This window comes from Aphis gossypii, chromosome 2 (genome assembly GCF_020184175.1).
Source record: "Aphis gossypii isolate Hap1 chromosome 2, ASM2018417v2, whole genome shotgun sequence".
NCBI classification, from domain to species: Eukaryota; Metazoa; Arthropoda; class Insecta; order Hemiptera; family Aphididae; genus Aphis; species Aphis gossypii.
The window spans coordinates 86,087,046-86,100,690 of NC_065531.1; the positions used below are offsets into that span (position 1 = coordinate 86,087,046).

Here is a 13,645-nt window from a genome sequence, read left to right on the forward strand (position 1 = left end):
AAAAATTAAAAAGTAATTAACAATAAACTACAATTATATTTACTTATCAATTTGAAGTATTTTGAACTAAACAATTTCATCTGAGGAAAATTAACTCTATAAATGAGTTTGTAATCTTAGTTCAATTGTATACTCGTATTTTTAGTGAACTTTTAAAACTCTGCAGATATCTACAACTGTTCTACACATAATTTTACAGTTTTACACCAACGGTTATTACCTGCTTATTAGTTATTACCTTAAACCACCAAATCTATACATCGTTGACCGTGGTTATATATTACCTACCTATTTTATGGAAAAACAGTGCTATTTTAGCTTTTATATACCTAATAAGTAATAAATGTTGACAAAATAAATGCAGTTACTCAGTAACGGCGGTGGAATGATTGAGGTGATAATTGACATATTGAACATATTATACAACTCCCAAAGAAAAATTAGAAACGAAATTATGATTTACGAATTTGTCGTTTGAAGAGATATAAATATACGATAGGCACTATTTACTTTTTTAATTTAACATACTATTTTATATTAATTATATGTACAAAAATTTCTAAAGTCAGGCCACGGTGGGGGAAAGAGGGCACTGCTTTTACCGTTAGGTAATGATTAGGCATTATTAAATATCGGTAAGGTTAAGCCTACTCGATTGCCCCCTTGAAGAATTAATCTAGCTAAAATTAAGGGAGAACGCTTGGAGTTAGAACACTTAGAACCAACAGTTTTGAAAATAGTATCCCAGGAGCGGATCCAGAACATATCTTCGGCGGCAATAGGGAGGTCTTGAATAAAATTTCACTAAAAACGCTATATTGGCAAAACAATGCATTTTATCAGCTGACGAAAATTGACATTATTTTCAATTCACCAGAGTCTACGGGGGGTCATGGACCCTCATCCCTTCCTTGGATTCGCGACTGTAGCACCCTCATTTATATTTATTTGTGGAAATATGGACCAACTAAAAAATGAGGAGCTTCAGCAACCCCAATTTTTCGTTGAAATTGCGACCTAAATCGACTATTGTTACATTGAACATTCTATCCTACAAGTTTCTATTGTATAAAAATTTGTGTATTGTAACCTGTTGCTGAACGTTGCCTGTGCCCCGTAGGCCGTAGTCCGTACGAATTATGTTCTTTATGTGATAGGTATAGATTTTTTTCATTTTTCGAACCACTGTGCTCAGCGGCCAGCGCTGTCGCGTGTCGTGGTCGAGAAACACACGCCGCTGTTGATTCTTCCATGGCCGAACACTTGATCGTATATCGAACGTCCTTGTCCGGCAGTGGTAATCACGTTTCGCTTGATTTTCTCTCCCGGCAGACCCTTCCACGCCCCGCCAACCGTAAACATCCAAAGCGAACAGAGCGCAACGTGCGCCGCTATTGGAGTGACAGAGACGACCACTACACGTATTGTATTGTCGTTTCTCTTGCGCCTGCCCGCCACCCGCCCACCCATTTCGTCGCCGACGGACGCCGTTCGCTATTCGTACATACAAGTGAAGTACACAACATACGTGCGACCACCGAACGGGATATAGTCTATATAACCACACGGCGGTTTGTTGTTTACGCGGTCCGAGTGTGTCTTGTTAGCTTAGGTGTATTATAAAATCCATCGTCATCGTGCGTATTAAACAAACACTTTTTTTCAATCACTCTCCCTCGTCCGACACTCGGCTCGCCGTTCGCACATTGCGTACGTTGCTTGCATCATCGACCTACCCCGGACACGCGCGCGCCAACGGCCCAAGCACTACTTCAGCGGGAAGCATCCATTTCGTCAGCGATAATATTCTTCATGTTTCACAATGAGTGATTATTCAGCGGTGAATCCGCCAACGGAAAAGAATCAGAGTCAAGCATTTGCGGCGGCTTTACAACGCGCTAAAGAGGTACGTTTGTACACGCCGGAGACGGCCTTGCGCGCCGCGTGTACGCGCGCCCGCTAAATAACCGCACCGGCTGATTCGAGCTTCGTTGCGGTGGCGTCCACACCCGGCAATCCCGCCTTGGCCACCGCTTCGTTGTTGGCGTGCCGGCGATTGTCGCATGATTATTGTTACTATTACTTATGTCTACGTGCGTACCGCTAAACGTGGGTCTACACCTGTGCTCACATCGTACGTGGTTAAATTCCACTCGTTGACACGACGCGTGTTTTTTTGGGCCCATGTTAAGATTCCTGGCCATTTATTGGGGGGACATTACTCATCTATCACCCAACCAACCCGCACACCCACCCGTCCTTCGGTTTTCTTCTCTGTTGGCGAACAGTTGAACATTTTTTTTTCTAAGAACGAGTAATTGTGCTCTGTCTCAAAAGCTTTTAGTCTCGTACTTCTCCACAATCGTAGTTGACCATGACAACGACAGTGTACATCCATTCTGTTTCGTCATGATTGTTTTCCTATGTTAATTTATGAACGTCGATTAATTCTAGTTGTTTATCAGTTACTTTTCTTTCCTTTTTTTCTATTTTAAACGTCAAGCCGTGTTATTATAATGTCGTTGGTGCCTTCAGAAGAGGAAAATGTTGAAAACGTAATGTTTGATTAGAAAATCTTGGACTTGTGGATTAGGATTAAGTTTTTTACATAATTATAACTAGGCATATCGCATATGCAATAATTATCTAGTTCCTCTGGTTATTCTTTTTAATAATCTCTAATGATTGGTATATTAATTTTTTATAATCCATAAATTTTTTGTGCATGATGGATCCACCTAACTTTAGTTATCAATACCATTGTTTATTTTAAATTATTATCAATTAAATTTAATAATAAAAAAAAAAATTATCTCACACTATTTTATTAGACGAGGTCATAAGCTAATCGTAAAATTCAATTTTATTTAACTTGGATAAATGATATTTATGCCTATTATAGATAGATAGATCCCTAGTTTAACCTATACATATTGTAATTTCGTTAATATTGAAAAAAATATACTATCTTAATTGTGCTATAAATTATATACCCACTTATGTATTTTAAGTAAATTGATATTTTGGTTTTAAAAATTTTCTTAGATAACTATATGTAGTACCTATCCATTTATTGTGCCTATTTTTTTTTTATTTGAAGATATCATATAATTAATTAAGTGATATTAGGCCCCTATTAAAAATATAGATAATAATTATATCATTAGGTAAATCACATTTTTTTATTAGTATGTATTGTCAGCATTTTAATTCATAATTTCTATCAAGGGATGGCTACTTCCATCATATAATTCATACATTTATAAATATTCTTTTTCAAACTTGCCTATTGTTAGGTACTACAATCAGATTTTTAATATTTCGTAAAAATAAAAAAAATAAATTATAATTAATGTTTGAAGAATAACAACTTTTGAAGTTTTAGGGTTTAAACTGTAGTGTAAGATTAATAAAAAATCTCACAAACAAATAATTAAAAATTACCTATTTAAAAGTATCTAAAAACATATTTTTCTTAAATAGGCAGAATTTGTTTCACTGTTTTTTCATGTTTTTTCTAAGAATAAATTTAAAGCTTCACGATTAAAGATATATCTTCTATATATTCTTTCTTTAATAGCTAATTATTAACTTTTATAATATTTTTTTCAATTCATTGGATAGCCATAACTGTTTCATGATCGTCTCTTTTATCTACTTAATTTAACTTCAATGATTGTTGGGTTTACCTCTAGGTTTCTCTCTTTTCGTTGCTTTTATTCTTTAGATTTTTCCAAAATTTGTAATCCATGGCTCTCTATAACTTATTCTCGCAGATAATCACAACTTAATTATATCATTTTTATTTAAATAATAAGCATTAATTTTGGATGTTATCAATCTTTTATAAGTGTATAACAATATTTTTCTAATTATTAAAAAAAAAAAATCTTCTGTTTGTATATTTAGATAGCAGCTAAAATCCAACCATCCTCCAAAGCTAGTTCAACAACAGGATCTATATCACCAGAAACACATAAAAGGCCTTCAGAAGATTACTGTAACTCTTCAGGTATATTAATATTCAATTAATACCATATCTACAAAATGTAAGTTTAAATTAAATATTTATTTAACTATTTAGAGCCTGACAGAAAAAGGTTAGCTACATCTCCGGTGGCTTTAGCCGCCGCGCAAGCAGCAGCCGTGGCCGCCAGAGTGGCAGCAGCAGCAGCAGCCGGTATCCAAGGCATCGGTGGGCCTGGATCACAATTTGGCAACGTTATTAACGAAGAGATAAAAGTACCTGATAAAATGGTTGGACTCAGTAAGTATAAATTATTCATGGTTTTCATTTATAGATAGTAGCAAATTTGATGTACTATGTGCGTTAACCCTTTGCAAAGTTATAGGCCGCGGTGGAGGACAAATAAGTCGACTACAGGCCGAAACTGGGTGTAAAATTCAAATGGCGCCAGATAGTCCTGGCTTATTAGAGCGATCCTGTACACTTACAGGAAATGCTCAAAGCATAACGTATGTTTTCAATTATAATTATTTTCTTTCTTTCTTAAAACTTACAGATATTCATAACTCCAAATCTAGGTTAGCTAAAGAGCTCATACAAAACATAGTACAGAATAAAGTATCTGTTGAAGGAACAGGTGGTGCAAAAATTGAAGGACTTAATATATCTTCCCCGCCTTCCCAACCAGCTTTTACTCAAGTAAAGACAATTGAATTATATTTTAAATAAACCTTATTTCATAAAAACTGTATTAACTTATTATAGGCCCAGATAATGATACCTGGAGCCAAAGTAGGACTTATTATTGGAAAAGGAGGCGAAACTATTAAAATGTTACAAGAAAGTTCAGGAGCCAAAATGATAGTTATTCAAGATGGCCCTAATAGTCAAGAAAATGAAAAACCTTTAAGGATATCTGGTGAAACCGCTAAAGTTGAAGTAAATTCAATTTAAAACTTAATTATTTTAGAATTCAATATTTACATTTTATCAATTTGTTTTCAGCATGCTAAGAAATTGGTGTATGATATGCTAGGAGGCGGTGATAAAGATGGATCGGTAAATATATTTTTCCATTATTGTATAAATTATAATCAGTCAAAAAGTTAATTTCTTGTTCTTAAAATGGTTTACAAATTAAATTATAAAAATCTAAAATTAATTTTTCATATAATAATCAAATATAAATGAAGATTGAACAATAATTTTAATTAGAAACCTTAAAAGTTATATTTTATCTTTAAATTTTTAAAATGAATGTTAAGATAATAAATATTATATTGTTATTATTTATTTACAATTATGTTTTAAATATAACTGATGTAGTGATTTCTATTGTTATATTAATTTTCTTATTTTAATTTTGTTTTATTCATTTATGATTAAATTAGTTTTTAATTAATAAATTTCTTTTATTAAACAATACTTATAGTTAACAATAAGAATTAATATAAAAATGATTTTAGAAGATGAGTAATACAAAACCTTAAATAATAGGCTATAATATAATACCACTATTGGTCCACTTCCTACATATATATAGTACATGTAGTATATTTTTCATTAAATAAAAGTTACAATTTAATTTTTAATAAAGAAAACTAATCATTATGTGATCATGTTTATAATTTGTATGTTCATAATAGTTTTTTTTTTAATAATTCTAGTCCAATTTCGATCAGAATGGGTCAAATTGGAATGGTTCAAATAGTGGCGATTACAGTATGCATTCTGGTTATGGTGGCAAAGTTGAGGTAATTATTTTAAAATCTACAGTACTCGATGATGTTGTTATCCCCAATATTATTTTTATTTGATGATTATCTAATACTATCTTTTCATTTATTCAACTTTCAATAAAAAAAATTTTAAAACCTTGATATTTCATACTATTTGCTAATAGTTTAATCTGGTATTAAATATATTAATAATATTTATCTACTAGCTTAGTATTTTTAGATATAAATTTATATGATGTAATTCAATAAGTCTGTTAATAAAATCAGAAGCATTTTCTTGAAAATATATGTGTTTGTAGATTTGAAAAGTTATATAATATTAATGTATTGTTTTTTGTAGTAATTTACTAGTTACAATGGTTACATATATTCAAATATATATGTATTAAATTACTTATTACTTTTGGTTGTATTAAGTATAAATCTAATCAATATAAATATTATAAAAACCCTATAGAATTAATACACATTTAAATGACTATTAGGAAGTTAGGTTATTATTAAAATATATAACAACTGATGATATCAAAAAACATTGTAATTCCTAGGGCAGGGATGGCAAACCCATGGCACATGTGCTCGAGGTAGCACGCGAAGATTTTTACTATAATATATTATATAATATTATAGGTAATAGGTTAACATATTTAAAAAGTTTTTTTACAATATTGAATATAACATTCAATATAATAATATAATATTTTTCATGGCACGCTCTAAAAAGAAATAAATTTTTGGCACGTAGTGTTCAAAAGGTTTGCCACTCCTGTCCTAGGGTAATGTTTTTTGAGTTAATTATCTATTCACTATTAATATACATGACAACTAGGTATTAATTTATTTTCCTTAATTGTGTTATTTACATGTTCTTATAATATTTAGGTTGGTGTACCAAAACAAGTAGTAGGATTAGTTATAGGAAAAGGTGGCGATATGATTAAAAAAATTCAAGCTGATACCGGTGCCAAAGTCCAGTTTATCAACCTTAATGAAGATACACCTGATGATAGAAGATGTTTAATTACTGGTAATCCAGATCAGGTAGCTGAAGCTAAACAGAGAATAGAATCATTAGTCGATAGCGCTTTGGTAAGAACAATTAATTATCGGATAAAAATAATATTTTTAGATAATTAATATGAATTTATTAAATATATAACTTTAATTTATTAGAATCGTAGTGGAAATAGACAAAGTGGCGGAGGCGGTAATTTTAATAGAAATCAAAGTTGGGGTAACAGTGGTCAAACACAACCATTAAATGAAACAACATTTACCGTACCATCTGCCAAATGTGGAGTTATTATTGGAAAAGGTATGTATTGGATTTAGTTCTCAATGAAAAATGTTTAAACAATGTTTTTTTTTTTTTAGGTGGTGAAACAATCAAACAAATCAATATGCAAACTGGCGCACATTGTGAAATTGATAGACGGCACAATAATACAGGTTCTGAAAAAACTTTTGTTATACGTGGAACAACTGAGCAAATCGAAAATGCTAAACGCATGATAAATGAAAAATTGGGTTTTGTATGTTCTTTGTTTATTATATTTTTGGTTAAATTTTTTTGTTATTATTTATATTTTATTACCAGGATCCTAATGGTGGTTCTCAGAACTATAGTAACATGAACCAACAACAGCAACAACCTCCATATGGTTCTCAAATGGGTTGGGGTGGACAAGATGGGCAAATGAATGCATATGGTCAAGGTTGGAATCCAGGCATGCAGCAACAACAACAACCACAACAACCAACCGATCAGAGTAAATATATTTAAGAAATTTAAAAATATAATCGTTAATTAAAATACATAAGTTTAAAAAAATTATTATGTTTTAAGAATGTTACTATATCTTTAGTATATCACATATCCAACAACGGTTTTACAAAAATGTTTTCTTATTAGATAAAACTAAATTCTTAACATACCTATTTTCTACTTTTGTATATTCATGTAAAAAATATGAATATTTTTAATTCTTTATAACATTAAATTTATGTCATTGCAGGTAATGCAAATCCTATGTCTAATGCTAATGGTGCCCAAGGGGGTTCAGACTTCAGTGCTCAATGGATACAGTATTATAGATCTATGGGAATGCACAGAGAAGCTGAATTCATTGAACAGCAAGCCAAACAAATGAAGGTATATACATTACTTATTACTTTTATTAGTTTAAATATGATGTCAAAATTTGAGAATCACAAGTCTATATTAATTTTTATAATTTATAAGTGAATTAAATAGAATATATTAAGCCTATAATCAACTAAAATATAAGATTTGCTTAAAATAAAAAGACATCATACGCTGAAACTTATAATATTAATAAACCATTTCTGTGACAAGTGAACTCTATTTCCCATATTTATTTCTGCTATTACCGCTAGGTATTATCATTTAATATTCTCATTTTAATATTTATTTGTTTAAATATTATTAACTGTATATTTACTAAGGTATAATATTAATGTGGTAGTTCGATAAGTTAATAATTGATCAATTTTAAGCAAAAAAAAAAAATGGGAACTTCAGAGAAAATAAAACAAAATACTGAACAGATGAAAAACTCACTTGTCACACACTTCTTGGCACTTAAGTTGTATTTTATATAATAAAATAGTTATACCACAATCTCAAATATTAATCATTGTTATTTATTTAAATTTAGATTTTAGAAAAAAATTCTTTTAATTTCACTAATAACTGGAAAAAAATATTTGAATATTCTTAATATTGATGAAGTATTAATGGTTTATAAAATTAAAGAATTCTCTAAAAATGTCTTTTAATCTATAAACTATGAATGAAAAAGATGTGTGGTAGTAATTCCGTCTTTTCTAAATTTGATACTATTTAATAAATTGGCATAGTTGTTACTTTTAAAAAATATTGCATTTTTACAACCTATTAAATAACTGGGAATATTATAAAATGATTTGTTCATTATATTCTTTTTATTGAATGAGCCAAGACCTAATGTTTTCAGTTTAATCAGATGAATGGAGCTAGTGGAGTACCAAATCCTGCCAATGTCCAACCCCAACCTCATGCAATTCCTCCAAATGGAGCTGCTGGTGTTATGCCAGTTGCTGCAATTTCTGCTAATGGCGCTGGAAGTGGCGCAGGAGGAAGTGCTGGAGCAGGGACTCCTGATTACAGTGCACAGTGGATAGAGTATTACAGATCAATTGGAAAAAACAAAGAAGCTGATATGGTTGAACAACAAGTTAAAGCTAGAGTAAGTAGGCTTAAAATACTTTTTTTCTGGACTTGCAAGTTTTTGTGGGTGGTGGTTCCTTACTATTCTTATTACAGTATAAATTTGTTATGAGAAATACAAAAAATGTATGAGTTAGCTTTCAGTATATTTTAAAAAAATAATTTATTAAACCATTATTTGCATTTTATTTATTTAAAAAGACTATCTAATAATAACTATTGCAGCAAATGGGTTTGCCAACTCAAACTAATGGTCAACCTGGTGGATCAGAACAATCACCTCAACAACAACAGCAACAACAACCTAATGCCTCAAGCCCTCAATCTGGACAACCCCAAACATTGAATGACGTATCAATGTATGGTGCACAGTATGGTATGGCTTATGGAGCAGGCGGTTACTATGGAGCACAAAATCCTGGTGCTGCACCTACTGGATATGGTGCTTATCCTGCTGCAGGAAATGCTTACGCAGGTTATCAGCAAGTTCCACAACAAGATCCACCACAACAACAATGAGGTAAGAGATTAATAAAAAGAAAAACTATATGCTTTATGTTACTAAGATAATACATTTTGCAATATTTTTTTTTAATTTAAAAAGCGAACATCGTTTTTTTCTATACATGAATATCTTGCTTAACATGCCATTTCAGGACTTACATCAAAAATATACTATTAACTGTGTTATTGCAGAACGTCCAGATACCAGGGATATCCTCGCTATGGTCAGGTCCATTCATATTAAATCAATAAACAAATAGTTTTGTCTTCTCTACGCATTTTATTTTATTTTTTTTTCTATTAGTATATTTAATTATGTTTAATTATGTACTATACTTAATTGTAAAGACATTTTGTAGCGCAAAAAAAAAAAATATGAAAAAAACCATATTGTTTATTTAATAGTTTTGGCGATTGGTATATATATTTAGGTTAAATCGCCATAATATACCTGGAGCTAAGGCTATAATGGTATAATCATGTTACTTTTGATAATAACGGTATTCATTACTATTCTATATAATGTGTTTATTAAGTTTTTCTTATCTCCATTTAAACACATAATATGCTATTACATATAAATTTTATTATATTGTGAGTTATTTCAAGTAAGAGTGAAATTATGGACAATTTCAAGTTTGGATTTGTATAGCATAATATTTCATTAGGTTCACGGCATTGATAAAACAATTTTTTTATTTGACAATTTATCAAATTGGCATTTAGGACCTTTCTTATAATATAGTTAAGTGAAATGTTTTATAATTTAAATATTACCAAGTTTTGTCTAGAATTGTATATTAAATGAATAGGTGATTTTTGTTAATTTGTATTTTCTTTGGTTAAAAGGAATATAAAAGTTACTTAATTTGTATAAAAATATATTAAATATATATTTATATAACATACTGAAACTACGCTTGTTTTTAGTTATACTTTCGTTGGTTTGTTAGGTAAGATTTTCAATATTTTTTGTTTTTTTTTCTGGCACAAAACTTGGTAAAAATTTGGAAAAACCACTATAATTTTAATATCTTATATTATAATAAAATTACATATGTTTAACTAAATAATTTATCTTAGAAAAAAATACATTTATAAATAATATAACTAAAATTTGTCATGTGTGAAATGTTTGTTTAATTTATTTTTACCTTGTTCACAGCATGTGGCACCAACAATTACCAGGTTTGTACTGAGTTAAAGGGTTTATAATTATACCAATGTCCAAACAAATTAAAATCTATTTTATAATTTTACTGTCATAAATATTTTTGTGTTATTGTCTTGTGGAAATTGTGTTTGATTTTATAAATTTCAGTGGGAAATGTCTGGTGTCTTGAGCTGAAGCCTGACATTGGGAAAGGTAATTTTCTAGTAATTTTTCCTAAAAAAAAAAAAAAAAAAATTATTATGATAAAAAAAAACTAACATTATTTAATATACATTTGTCAAATATTATATATATAAATTCATATGTATATATATGTACACTCACTTGTATCTACAATTTATAATAGATGTTTTCTTCCGAAATTTGTTAACATGTCCTTATTAAATAATTATTTATTTATATTTGATGATTTTTGAAAAATTGTTTCTGACATACTTCTGTTGCTTGTTTCAGATCACGCGACAAATTACGCGCATTTAAACACTATTACTTGCTTTAATAATTTACATGTTGTGCAATTTACTAATGTTGTATGTACATATTGTAATATTATTAAAGTGTATTAAACATTTGATTTATAAAGTTCCAAATATAATGAAAAGATGAAATATTTTACATTATTTTTTATTTTTATGGTACATTAGTGAATTGATTATAGCTTTTGTTATTAGTATTTAGTAGTAACCATTGGACATTGGTATCTGTGTTTTTGATGTTGATAATGAGACATTTTATAATATGTTCTTGATCTTAAATATTTGAATATGATTAAATAATAATAAATAGATTATAGGTACCTTATCTTAATTGATAACAATTTTAAAAAAGTACTGATCTATTGCAATAATAAAAAATTTAAGTTTTATGTTGAAAATTATTAAATCTTCAATTTTCTAATCCATAATAGAATATAATGAATTATTTTGAAAATATTTGAAATATATAGTTCTGCTTCTTTGTTGAATCTAAATGACTAAACTGTATTTAATTATGAAATTTTTTCTCTTAAAATACTTTTAGGCTTTTTAAATTATATTTAAAAATTATTCTGACAAGATGTACTAATGGGCGAGTTCATTAAATACATATTACTTAAAGGAATGTTTTAATATTTTGTATTGTTTATCATCTTTACAAGCACATGACAGCAAATTGTTCTGAATAATTTATTTTTAATAGTAGTTATATTAAGTTTATTCATTATCAAATTTAAATGTAAAACTATTATCTAGCACCACATAGAATTTTGGCACATATTGATATGTGGGATGCCACATACAATTTTTCTTGTTTATTTAAAAAACCGATAAAAAAATTTCAAATGCTCATAATTTTTATAAATTAAAATGTCTTTGTGCCTTTATGGATTCAATTCTTAACTTTTAATTTGATAATAACAAAATTAAATTACTTTGAATGTAAACTTAAGGTCATTTATTGTTAGCAGTTGCGTATATAAAGGGTTTTATGGGTTCACCCTTCTCCCTCCCGAAATTAAATTCTATATACACCACTGGTTGTTGATAAAACAAACCACACATTCTGGTATAAATCTAAAATAATTTTTAATTTCCATATTAAAATATTTAAAATCATGTTATTCAATTCTTTTAAGCTGCAATTAGAATTATTTTTTTATAAAAAGTATACTAACAATAAAGCTACCTCTAATACAACTATAATTTTTTATTAAATTTCTTGTTTACAATTGATATTAAATTTTACCAATCAAATTATGTATGCTTTCGCATTATTTTAAAGTTAATTAATATTTATATAAAAGAAAGTATATACCCTCATTGTTTTATTTATATGATTTATCATATTTGTGAACAAAATTAAGATTTAAAATGCAAAATAAATAATTTAATTAATATTTGTTAATTTTTATCTTTAGTATGATAATTTAATGATAAATGTTTTCTTAAATGAAATAATCTTGGTAATTGATATTAATATAATTTTAAATTTAAGTGATTTACTGTTGATAAGGCTGCAATAAATTATAATATATAAACTAATGAAAATAAATGTTCAACATATTACGATCTTCTCTCCTTGGTATTACTTAATAAGTTAAAATAATATTCTAGAAGTAGGGCTTAATTTTTAATTTAAATATAATTGTTGACACTATTGATTGGAGGAGAAATTTATCCAGATGACCCTTAATATTTATAAATTATTGATTTAACCATTTGTCCATTTCACAAATTTCAATCTGTTGAAAATATCAGTGTTTTGTAGTATGGTGAGTATTTTATGTATGAACATTAAATATGATATTTTAAATATAATCGGTATGAAAAACTCGTACATGTGTAAAAATAATATGTACGTTTAGTTAATAGTCCATTCTTTTATGTTTGGTTAAATTAAACAAGAAATACAATTAATGTTATTCATACTCCTATAAAATGTATGTTATAAAATGTGACTCTGTGAGCCTAACAAATGTGAGTATATTTATATTTTGAATCCTTTAATTTTAAATATTACCATTTTTATTAAGAAACTATGATTCTTCATTATTTTAAACTGCATATTATTGTATATTTGTATGTATTGTATATATAGTGTATATGATCCAACATAATTATTGACATTTATGTATTTTTCAAAAATAACTAGGTACCTACCTCCTAATGTGTTATTTAATTATGTATCGAGTTAATATTGTATGATGGATGTACTATTCAATTTTAACAACTTCTTTAATAATACCTAATATACATTACACAATAATAATCCATAATATTTTAAAGGAAATCAATCAAACAATTATGTACATTTATTTAGTATACATATATATATATATTCTATATAGTACAATAGTACTCATTAACTTTTATTGTTTTATGTATTTGTTATATTGTTTAATTAGGTATAAACATATCACATTTGCTGTTTGCAGTCAATTGTCTTGTCAATTAGAAAATATACATACATATATATTACAATTTTTGAGTACAGTTTGATAACAATAAAATATTGAAAAAATGAATTTCGTTAAAATATCAACCAATTATGCT

At 28.3% G+C, this 13,645-nt stretch overlaps 1 protein-coding gene across 5 annotated transcripts; it reads left to right on the forward strand.

Moving 5' to 3' along the window:
* The first annotated feature begins 1,459 nt into the window (after window positions 1–1,459).
* Window positions 1,460–10,571, forward strand: LOC114133143 (far upstream element-binding protein 3). 5 transcript variants are annotated; one of them, XM_050202053.1, is made up of 16 exons: window positions 1,460–1,906; window positions 3,910–4,012; window positions 4,085–4,267; window positions 4,347–4,476; window positions 4,546–4,666; window positions 4,733–4,906; window positions 4,973–5,026; window positions 5,635–5,721; window positions 6,589–6,795; window positions 6,880–7,021; window positions 7,081–7,238; window positions 7,304–7,475; window positions 7,722–7,858; window positions 8,703–8,954; window positions 9,161–9,455; window positions 9,592–10,571. In XM_050202053.1, exons 1-15 carry the CDS (start codon window positions 1,823–1,825, stop codon window positions 9,452–9,454), a joined length of 2,298 nt encoding a protein of 765 aa, XP_050058010.1. In that variant the 5' UTR covers window positions 1,460–1,822; the 3' UTR covers window position 9,455; window positions 9,592–10,571. The 5 variants fall into 5 exon arrangements, with proteins under 5 accessions (XP_050058010.1, XP_050058011.1, XP_027836125.1 ...); XM_050202054.1 differs by having other exon boundaries at window positions 8,712–8,954; window positions 9,632–10,571; XM_027980324.2 differs by having other exon boundaries at window positions 4,353–4,476; window positions 9,632–10,571.
* Window positions 10,572–13,645: the final 3,074 nt, after the last annotated feature.

What these genes read in the sequence shown, in the direction of transcription:
- LOC114133143 (XM_050202053.1), top strand. Translation starts at nt 1,823, where the DNA reads ATGAGTGATTATTCAGCGGTGAATCCGCCAACGGAAAAGAATCAGAGT. An exon ending in GCGGTGATAAAGATGGATCG is followed by an intron (nt 5,027 to 5,634) that starts GTAAATATATTT and finishes TAATAATTCTAG; the next exon opens with TCCAATTTCGATCAGAATGG. An exon ending in TAAATGAAAAATTGGGTTTT is followed by an intron (nt 7,239 to 7,303) that starts GTATGTTCTTTG and finishes TTTTATTACCAG; the next exon opens with GATCCTAATGGTGGTTCTCA.